An 11171-nucleotide genomic window follows, 5' to 3' on the forward strand; every position below is an offset into this window, starting at 1 on the left:
ATTTCAGTGTAGTCCATCACTCGAATGCGCCTCTCGATCCTCAGCCAGCTGAGATGATTACATAATATATCTCCTTTTAAATTGTCTGTCATTTTGTATCAAACGACTGCAGCTCAGACTATTTACAGATGTCAGATTCCAAGATTCCTTGCAGTAGGCTAAGTGAAAATGAAGTACATGTGATATTGCAGACTGCCGTCAGCTCCTTGTCCCAGATGACATTTTCTCTCTGCTGGCTTCTGCGTGATGCGTTAATTTAAAACAGACACTGTAATGTATGCAGTGCAATCTGGCAACCACGTTTTTTGTTTTTTTTTAATTGCAAGGTTATTTTTAAAACTGTGATTAAATACTCACCATATGCTTAAGTATATGTGCGCTGTAATTTATCTGTGTATTTATTTAATCTACTTCTGCATTATTCTTAATATTAGTAGTATAATGATTTGCACTGTTGTGCCGTATATATCCTAGCTTGGATTATTTGCCGTCTTCTTAAAAGAACTAAATGCCTCCTTAAATTGACGTCTCACTTTTCTATCCTATTACAAAAATTATGGTTGTAATTTTAAGTGAAATTTAATTCTGCTGTAGATGCTGAACTGCGTGCATGAACATTACAAAGTTATTTACCCAGACCATTTGAACTGAGTTGCTAGTAAAACAGCAGCCAAAAAATACGAAGTCAATTTATTAGTGATGGGAAAATGAAGCTTCAAATTTGCGTCATGAACCAGCTGTTATATTTTTGAGTCCTCTAGATGGCACTGTTGGTTTAAAGTAAAGGGTTTAAAAAAATGTCATGCATGTACAGAACGATTTTTTTTATTTTGTACTGTGAATGTACTTAAAGGTCCATGAATAGATTCTTAAAACAGTGCCTTTTAACTTTGCTAATTAAAACAGAACAGACCCAAGAGAAGAAGAAAAAAAAAAATCGAGATTATTTATTTATTTATTTCTGAACTATAGAGCGCCCCTACTGGTGAAAGAAAATTACCTCACCGGGTCATTTTTGACCCACTTATAAGGGTTAAAACAGAACAGACCCAAGAAAAGAAGAAAAAAAAAATCGAGATTTATTTATTGGTTAATTTCTGAACTATAGAGCACCCCTACTGGTGAAAGAAAAATCCACAGAAAAGCCGCACTGTTGTATTAGCCGTATGGTTCAAACTTTTAGCAAAAAAGTAGCGGTTTATAGTCCGGAAAATATGGTAATTTGTATTTTTATTTTATTGTCATATTCTAAAATGTATACTTTTGTTTCTTGTCTTTTTTTTTTTTAGCTTGATGAGGGAACGCCGCCCGAGCCCGAAGGCTCATTCGTGGATTACCAGACCAGTATGGTGAAACACTCCAAAGCTATTGCGGTCACTGCTCAGGAAATGGTATACTGTACCACATGATGGTTTCAAATGTTACACAGTATAAAATCTTGGGAAGATAGTATGAAATTGTAAAGTTTAATATGTCATGATCCAGATGACTAAATCCGTGACATGTCCAGACGAGCTTGGATGTCTGGCCTCTCAGGTGACGGTCGACTTCAGCCAGCTGGCCGTCGAGGGACGGATGGCCGCCCACACGGCCGAGCCTGAAGAGGTGCGAGCGGTGACGCGGCGCACATCATAAAGCAAAAACACCGGGCAGTCATGAACGGCTTCTCTGTTACGTCTTCCACAGATCGGCTTCCAAATCAAGACCCGAGTGCAGGAGCTGGGCCACGGCTGCATCTTCCTGGTGCAAAAGGCCGGGGCGCTGCAGATCACTCCTTCCGACGGCTTCACCAAACGAGAGCTCATCGACTGCGCGCGAGCCGTCACAGAGAAGGTTAGCATCGTCTTGAACAAACAGGGGTGGGCAAACTTTCTGATTGGAGGGCCACAATGGGTTCTAAAATTTGACAGAGGGGCCGGACCAGGAGCAGCTGGATGGAGTGTTTTGGTAACCTGACCGCATCGGAGAAAAAAAAAAAGATTTAATTTTAAATGAAAGCGAACAAAAGCATTACAACGAAATATATGCCTTGGGAAAACTAAAGTATTTAGAAAATAAAACATTAACACGGTTTATTAATTTCATTTTTTTCAAGTTCGGTGGGCCGGATTAAAACGTTCAACGTACCACATGTGGCCCCCGGGCCGTAGTTTGCTCACGGCTGGTCTTGAAGAATATACTTTGATTGAGTGCATATTCATGCGATTTGATTTATTTACTTGCAACCACTAACCCAATATTCGCCAGTGAGCTCGTGTTTTCTAGATTTACATTTGAGTCGCATTATCGTTAACTGGATTGTCAAACTGAACTATGCGTCATATGGTCTATTATTAGAATTAAATTAGATTACTCTGCATTTGTCTTCATGCTTCTATTGGTCAAAGAGCAATCCATCGAGCATGATCACGCTTGGATTTTTAAACTGAAATCCAAATAATTAGCAATGTCACATTATTATGTATTTAGCTAACGAAATAATTCAAACTAAAATTGAAAAAACATTTTCGTCAACGAAATAAAATGCTTTTAAAAAAAAACTAAAACTAACTCAAACTACATTTTACGTTTATAAAACTAAAACAAACTAGCGTGAATGTCCTTTGTTTTCCTCTTTGGCAATTAATTTAATAGAAAAGCCTTTGGGGTTCATTTTAAATGTATTAATTCCAATATTACTGCACGGCCGTAAAAATAAGAAGGTGCACAGTCGTCTGGGAGTTGTAGTTAGTGATGGGTAAATGAAGCTTCAAATCTGCTTCATGAAGCAGTTGTAGTATTTTTGGACTCCTGTAGATGGCACTCTCGGTTCAACATTAAGCTGAAAGCACACTGAATTGCCATTTTTTTTTAAAACCCTTTACTTTAAACCAACAGTGCCATCTAGAGGACTGAAAAATAACAGCTGGTTCATGAAGCAAATTTGAAGCTTCATTTTCCCACCACTAGTTGTGGTCATCATGATGTATGTCGCACGGAAGCGACGTCATCAAGCAGCAGCCAATAAGATCCGAGCATAAAATAGTGCAAAAGCAGAATTTTATTCTTAATTATTCGGACTCTTGTCTATTAAACATGCACGTCTTGTCACATTGTGTGCGTCCTCAGGTGTCCTTGGTGCTGTCGGCTCTCCAAGCAGGCAACAAGGGAACGCAGGCCTGCATCACAGCGGCGAGCGCCGTATCGGGCATCATCGCCGATCTGGACACCACCATCATGTTCGCCTCCGCTGGCACACTCAACGCTGAGAATGATGAGTCCTTTGCCGACCACAGGTGGGCGTGGCCAAATCTGTCCGTTCGCCTATATGAATTTCTCACGTTTGTAGTTTGAAATCTGGCTTTTGGTAGCGTACAGACAAAAGGGGAGCAAATCGTTTTCTTCTGTCAGAAAGTAGAAATTACCGTCAGGCTTTGAAAGATGAAGTAGCACATCTTTCACTGTTCTGAAGTCGTCTCATCAAGATTTCTCACCGTGGCTCCAAAAGGAGAAAAAAAGTGTATTATTTGACGCCTTGACCGCAAAGATCATCCAAGATTGAAATCATAATTTTGGGGGGGAAATTGTTCATTACGTCCATCAAGCGGAATGAAAGTTAAAAACGCACAGAAACCCCTCAGGTTTTTGATCTTTCACTTTACACGCATTTTATTTCTGCATTGGTTCAGACACCGAAAACCTATGTCGAAATGCTCGTCCGAGCAAACAGAAATGTCTGCTATAAACTTGAATTCCACCATCAGTCATTTTTCATTTAGTTAATAATAAAATTGTTAATAAAATTGTGACATTTTTTTTTTGTCATTTGTGTTGGTGAAGCATATTCCCCGTACATTAATGCAGAGGTGGGCAAACTTTTTGATTGGCAGGCCACAATGGGTTCTAAAATTTAACAGAGGGGCCGGACCAGGAGCAGATAGATGGAGTGTGATAAAATTTTATATAAAAGTGAACAAAAGCATTACAACAATATGTTTTTGGAAAAACTACAATATTTAGAAAATAAAACATGAACAAGGTTTAGTCATTTAATTTTTAAAAGTTCGGCGGGCCGGATTAAAACATTTAACGGGCCGCATGTGGCCCCCGGGCCGTAGTTTTCCCACACCTGCATTAAAGGCAAATTTGAATGCGTAAGATGTATCCCCCCCGCCAATATTTTTTGTTGCCAGTTCATAATAATGGATTTACACTATTCTGTCAAATCATAGTTGAAAAACACTTATTTAATATTTAAAATAACCGATTAAAATCAACAATTAAGTGATCAAATGTATTTGTTTTTTACACTATGCAATGAAGTCTTCCTTCATACAAAACAACAGCTGTTTAAAAATAAATAAATAAAATGGCATAAGTAAACACACTGTAAGACAAAAAATAAATACTCTAAGTGCAAGTGAATCAGAGAGCTGGGTACTTGACCCTTTTTTGCCAGTCAGTCCCCCGCCCTGCGGCTGCGATCTCTACCATGTTACGCTCTCGTTCTCAGAGAAAACATTCTGAAGACGGCCAAAGCTCTGGTGGAGGACACAAAGATGTTGGTGTCAGGTGCCGCTTCTGGCCAGGACAAGTTGGCGCAGGCTGCCCAGTCCTCTGCCAAAACCATCACCCAGCTCACTGACGTGGTCAAACTCGGCGCAGCCAGCATTGGTTCAGATGATCCAGAGACACAGGTCGATCAGTTTAGTTGTCATAGCAACATGACTTCACATCACTTAGTGCCTCATTATCTCATGAACTGTTTATTTGAACTCCAGGTGGTTCTGATAAATGCTGTCAAAGATGTCGCCAAGGCACTGTCCGAGCTCATCAGCGCCACCAAGTGTGCCGCCGGCAAAGCGGCAGATGACCCGTCCATGTACCAGCTGAAGGGCGCGGCCAAGGTGCGGGGATCAATTCATGCATCCGTTTTCTAAAACACTTCACCTCATCATTAGGGTCATGGCTGACCTTTGCCGAGAGGTGACGGTAATGGAGATGGAAATACACAAAACAAGCAGAAACAGTTGAAGTAGATGTAGTTCAATGCCGGGACAACGAGGCACTCTAAAGCTGCCATGCCGTCCTGAAGCCGTCAAGTCCGAATTTTTGTCCAATCTGCAATTTCTGTTTAACTTTACTACGCATCATCTTGTGTTTAACTATGAGCGAGGCTCACACCAAACATTCTTTTCTTCTCCTTTGAAGGGGAACACAACCTCACTTTTGTAAGTGACCTAATTCACATGGGTCAATAAGCAAATTCTGTGGAATGTTTTTAACGTAATCAAATATACAAATTATGTTGTGTAAGGGAATATAGTCAAACAATCCTTTATGGATATGTTCGTCGACATATCATATGGTTCTTGTGCACCCCCTGTTGTTCATTATAGGGTACTACAATATGTCTTGCACAAACCAAGAAGAGAAGTAATAAAATAATGAAATTAATTTTGCATCACCACCCTTGGACGTTTGATATAAATCTGCATCCATAGTTATTGCCTAACTAAATATAATTTCTGTTATTATTCTGTTTTGGTGGGGAGCAGCGCAAGGACCGTGAACGATTAATAATTATTGCTTCCAGGTGATGGTGACCAATGTGACGTCCCTGCTGAAGACGGTGAAGGCCGTAGAGGACGAGGCCACGCGAGGCACCCGAGCGCTGGAGGCCACCGTCGAGTGCATCAAACAGGAAATGGCGGTGAGAGAACCTTGGCTGACGCGCACCTGCAATGTCATTAAATGCTCAAATCAGCAGAAATAATTAACACGGATGGCATGTTCAGAATATTTCATACATTCCCTTCTCCCTAATTTTTTTTACACTCTTCAGACAAATGATAAATGGTTTTCTCACGTTACTCGGACGCTGTTAATTAAGTTGTGACTTGGACAAATGAATAAATTTAATATCTTGGGTTCTATCTTGTTTTAAAGGTGACTGAATTTTGTTTACATTTGTAAAAAGTTCCATGAAGTCTCATGTTTTCGTCGCCATCCGCAGTTGTTCCAGTCCCGGGAACCTCCGAGCAAAACAACCACGCCCGAAGAATTCATCCGCATAACCAAGGGCATCACCATGGCGACGGCGAAGGCGGTGGCCGCCGCCAACTCGGCCCGACAGGAGGACATCATCCACACAGCCAATCTGAGCCGCAAGGCCATTTCCGACATGCTCGCCAGCTGCAAGGTTCTTATAGTTCACCCGATGACCTTGAAAGCGTTCGCCTCTACAATATTCATGTTGTGTTACGCAGCAAGCGGCTTACCATCCTGATGTCAACGAAGAAGTGAAGAACAGGGCACTGAGATTTGGATCCGAGTGCACCTCTGGGTACATTGATCTGCTCGAGCAAGTTCTCATGGTGGGTGGTTTTTATGTTGCAGATTATTTTAGTTAGATAGATAGATTTGGCTTTATACAGTATAGAAATTTCCACTCGTATTTATGACCATTTGCTAAAAAACTCAGCTAGTTGCTCTTTTTAGCTCTCTGAAAGTGCCTAAGAAGCCACAAGAAGGCGCCAAAGTGCTGTCTTGGTGCCAAGAAACGCTCAAGTTAGTGATGGGAAAATGAAGCTTAAAATTTGCTTCCTGAACCAGCTGCTGTATTTTTGAGTCCTGTAGATGGCACTGTTGCTTTACATAAAGGGTTTAAAAAAATGGCACGTCAGTGTGCTTTCAGCCCAATGTTGAACTGAGAGTGCCATCTACTGGAGTCCCAAAATACTACAACTGGTTCATGAAGCACATTTGAAGCTTCATTTAGCCATCACTAGCTCAAGTGACTCATCTCAACTGAGAGGGTGACATGAATGGGGTTTTTTTTCCTGCGGACTTGAAACATTTGTTTTTGTGTTTTTTTTTTTTTTTTTTTTTTTCTTTTGTTCTTTTTTGCTTTTCGCGACACGGCTCAGTCCTTATCCGTGGCAAATAGCAATGTGGGCTGAATTTCTGAAGCAACTCTTGCATTAGAGTACACTCGCTTTTGGCATATTTCTAGTAAAGGTCACTTTTATTTTGCGTCTAGGTGTTGCAGAGGCCTACTCCTGAGCAGAAGCAGCAGCTGGCTGCGTGTTCAAAACGAGTGGCAGGAGCCGTTACAGAACTCATCCAGTCTGCCGAGGCCATGAAAGGTAATATTTATATAATATTTCGCTTATGAAAAAAGATTATTCACGATTATTTTAGTAAAAATTGAAATCACGATTATTCAAATTATTTTTGGAGGGGGGAAATATCAAACAAAAAAAAATTATAAATGGAAACAATTGTCAAACAAATCAAATTTATTATACATAATAAAATAAGATTTTTAGGCCATTTTTGTAATTGTTGTTTTTCTAGTTTGTACCTTAAAAGGAAGAGGAGAGTTTGCATATAGCAGACCCACAAAATGCAGTACAGTATACGTCCTCCAACCACCATGGCAACTGCCTAAAGATTAAGAGTCTTATGATCACGGCATCTAATTGTTTACATTTTAAATTAAAGTGCAAAAATAACATTGAAAAATGAGTCACATGCTGCTTCACCAAAGACACGATCTAATCCGTTTAAGCTTGTTCTGAAAAGATTCCCGTGACTCTATTGCTTTTCTCTCCAGCCCTAATACTCTTTTGGACTTATGTTCATGAGGTACCTTGTGGTTGTTTGTACAAATTAACACATCTGTGTTACAGACCACATGACTAATAGTTGATTTTAACAACTTGCTTAATTCCCTGAGACATTTTTTAACCCTCCTGTCTTCCTCCCTTTGTTTTGTCACCACAGATGGAGGTAAGTTAGCATTGTTCTCTGTACCGTGACTGTTTTCACCAAGTGCTTGACCATTTTTTTTTTCATCTTTTGCCCACTAATGGCTTCATTTTTTCATCCCGTCTCCAAATCCAGCAGCTGCACGGAGTCGTCACTGCCCAACCCGCTTTGTTTTAGGCACCCACATCACTTCATGCGTGTTGTTAATGTGGCACCCGATGAATGTGTGAATGAGTCGATGCTCTGTTGTCGTGAGGCATGACCCCGGCGACCCGTTGAAGCTTTTTCCGCAAGCGCCATTTGTAACCGGCATGTTCTTGTGGCTGGATTCAGGTTCCGAGTGGGTGGACCCAGAGGACCCGACGGTGATTGCGGAGACAGAGCTGCTCGGGGCAGCGGCATCCATTGAGGCGGCCGCAAAGAAGCTGGAGCAACTCAAACCTCGAGCCAAGCCCAAGGTGAGACATCACATGCGAAAAATTTTTTTTGTGACAACTGGAAGTTGTTGAACAGAAAAAAAAGGGTATTGTGCTTTACAAATGTATTAGACCAACCTCCAATGTAAATATTCTGCACTGTTGCTGTCAATGCAAAATGTAATGAATAAAAAATATATATATATATAATAATATAAAATACATAAGTGTATATATATATATATATATATATATATTATTATTATTTTAAAATTTATTTATGTATTTATTTATAATCAAATTCGGATTTGTTCGCAAGGTTTGTAAAAGAACACCACGAGGTATTTATTTCCAACCCGTCCAAAGAAACAAATACCAAAAATGACCAACAGAGGGAGACAGAATTGCAATAATTTAATAACGAAGACTGTGAAAGCATTAAAGTACAATAGGAATTAAAGATACTAACTCAAATACAGAAAACAACAGAACAGTCTCAATTTGGGTTGAAAGCCAAAGAATAAAAAAAAGGGGGCTTACCTAACATTTAACCATTAACTAAAATATTGTCAAGTGCCATTTTTTTGTCTATATGAAAATCCAGATAAATGTGTTTAAATTGTGGGTGCTAAAGTGTAACGATGTTGACAAATGCGAATTTTCAGAAGTGGATGTTGTCTTTTGTTGTCTCCTCTCTGTCGATATTTTTCCTACCAACTCCCAACCAACAAGTATCGCACTAAACCGGGGCTAGGAGGTGCAAAAGTCCCCCAAACAATCGATGTAACTCCAGTTAAGCCCTTCCAACATTTTATTTCCGAACGACTTATTATTAGATTCAGAAATATTTTTATAAATTATTTTCTCAGCCCGCCTATGTATCGGTCCTTTTGCCAATCCTTGAATCCTGCCTGTCAACCTTTAAACATCGGCTCCTCCTATTTTTTTTTTTTATGACACAATTCATTAGTTCATCTTCCCTCCCATGATTTGGCCCTATTCGCTCCTTCCATGTTTCAACCTCAATCCCCGTCTTTCGTCTGTGGTAAACTGAGCAAAATGCTCTTTTTAAATCCCACACCAAATCAATCCCTAACCTTTAACCCCCTCCCCCAACTCTCTCCTTGTGTCCTTACCCTGCCTGCCCCCGCCTCCGGAGGCCTCCTCTGCAGGGCTCTGTCTGATATGTTTGATATATTAGGTTGTTATTCAGTCCCAACTATATATCAAACATATTCCTACAGTGTCCCGCTCTGTCTACAGACTTGTGGTGTGGTGTGTGTATGTGTGTTTGTCAGCAAAAGGTCACGTGTGTTCATAATCCACGCACGTCACTTCAATGCAATATGATAAGTAGTTCCTGCAGCCAGTCACTGCACAATTCAGATTCTTCAGCGTTGGTTTGTCGTGAGTGCAGATTTCCTTCAGAGTCAAATCGAGCCTATTTGGATCAGCACCTAGGTCCACAGCTTTGCAGTTTAGATTCATGGATGATTCACTAAAATGAAGGAAAATAAACGAAACAACAAGAAAATAATTTAGGACTTACACTGTCGTTAAGATGAATACTATAGCTTGAAGCTTAAGGAAAAAAAATTAAATAAAATAAAATAAATGTCAATAATAGTGTGTGACTTTGTGAATTTAATTAAATACTTTTTTTGAAAGTGATGGAAAAACTAAGAGGAAATATACTACTGGTAAAATATTTATTTAAAAAAAGGTTTAAAAATAAAAATTCAAATTAGAATATTTGAGGTAAATTCTCAACCATCTTCACTCAAAAAAAAATGGCTAAAATCCAACAAAATTTCCCCAGAAAGCATTCAATGTACATTGTTTAGTGTACTTCTGTTTGCTAACAAACAAAAATCAAAATTTGGTTCCAGCAAATTGCATGCATTTATCAAGCCCCACTTTCTGTAATGCTTGACATTATTATCCTGCATTATTTGCTGATAACGTAAGAAAAATGCCCTTGGAACTTTTTTGTTTTATTTTGAAAACTTGACAAAAAACTATTTGACAAACAACAAGACACTAAGACTGGTCCACTATGAATGAGAGGTTGTCTGACGTGAGTGATAATCCTGAATTATGTCCCTAAAGATCCCTTTTTCGGTGCCATATGTACAATATGCCCGTATAAATACTGTTTGAAGTTTAATGGGCGCACGCGTTGTTGTTCTTTTCTCTCAGTTGGCCGACGAAACGTTAAACTTCGAGGAGCAGATCCTGGAAGCGGCAAAGTCCATCGCCGCTGCCACCAGCGCCCTGGTCAAATCCGCCTCAGCTGCCCAGAGGGAGCTGGTGGCTCAGGGCAAAGTGGGCTCCATCCCGGCCAACGCCGTAGACGACGGACAGTGGTCCCAGGGGCTCATCTCAGCTGTGAGTACGACGGACGTTTGATAAGTTTGACGCTGTTGACGGACGGCTGATGAGATGTGCCACGCCTCCTCTCAGGCACGAATGGTGGCGGCCGCCACGAGTAACCTGTGCGAAGCGGCCAATGCGTCCGTGCAAGGCCACGCCAGCGAGGAGAAGCTCATCTCTTCGGCCAAGCAGGTGGCCGCCTCCACTGCACAGCTGCTGGTGGCCTGCAAGGTTAAGGCTGACCAAGACTCTGAGGCCATGAGGAGACTACAGGTATGCGTTTTAGATCGATGTCTTCTGCGGCATCAATGTTACACATATTAAATTACACGTAATGCTTCTCATCCCCTCAATGGAATGTTAGCGTGAAACATTTCTGTATCTCGTGGTGGTCTCATCTCCCATTGGATGTTCAACCAGATTGCTGGCAATGCAGTGAAGAAAGCGTCCGACAACCTGGTTCGAGCCGCTCAAAAGGCAGCGTTTGACAAAGCCGACGAAGACAGCGTGGTGGTCAAGACTAAATTTGTGGGAGGGATTGCGCAGGTAAACAACCAAAAACACTCACTCAATTAAAGGTCCCAGGACGGTTTTTGTGGTGTCAGTATTTATCAGTGTAAAGTGATCCAA

At 40.6% G+C, this 11171-nt stretch overlaps 1 protein-coding gene across 2 annotated transcripts in view; it reads left to right on the top strand.

Moving 5' to 3' along the window:
- tln2a (talin 2a) overlaps positions 1–11171 on the top strand; it is a 71634-nt gene that overhangs the window by 57127 nt on the left and 3336 nt on the right. For both annotated transcript variants that reach the window (XM_088295877.1, XM_088295876.1), the window contains 14 exons: positions 1290–1391; positions 1486–1605; positions 1687–1833; positions 3109–3275; positions 4493–4676; positions 4761–4886; positions 5576–5692; positions 5996–6181; positions 6249–6356; positions 7022–7127; positions 8086–8210; positions 10368–10556; positions 10632–10814; positions 10962–11087. In XM_088295877.1, coding sequence (XP_088152003.1) covers positions 1290–1391; positions 1486–1605; positions 1687–1833; positions 3109–3275; positions 4493–4676; positions 4761–4886; positions 5576–5692; positions 5996–6181; positions 6249–6356; positions 7022–7127; positions 8086–8210; positions 10368–10556; positions 10632–10814; positions 10962–11087 — 1986 coding nt within the window. The remainder of the gene's footprint in view (positions 1–1289; positions 1392–1485; positions 1606–1686; positions 1834–3108; positions 3276–4492; positions 4677–4760; positions 4887–5575; positions 5693–5995; positions 6182–6248; positions 6357–7021; positions 7128–8085; positions 8211–10367; positions 10557–10631; positions 10815–10961; positions 11088–11171) is intronic.

This window comes from Idiotropiscis lumnitzeri, chromosome 5 (assembly GCF_059441095.1).
Source record: "Idiotropiscis lumnitzeri isolate Australia: NSW breed Sydney's pygmy pipehorse chromosome 5, RoL_Ilum_1.0, whole genome shotgun sequence".
NCBI lineage: Eukaryota > Metazoa > Chordata > Actinopteri > Syngnathiformes > Syngnathidae > Idiotropiscis > Idiotropiscis lumnitzeri.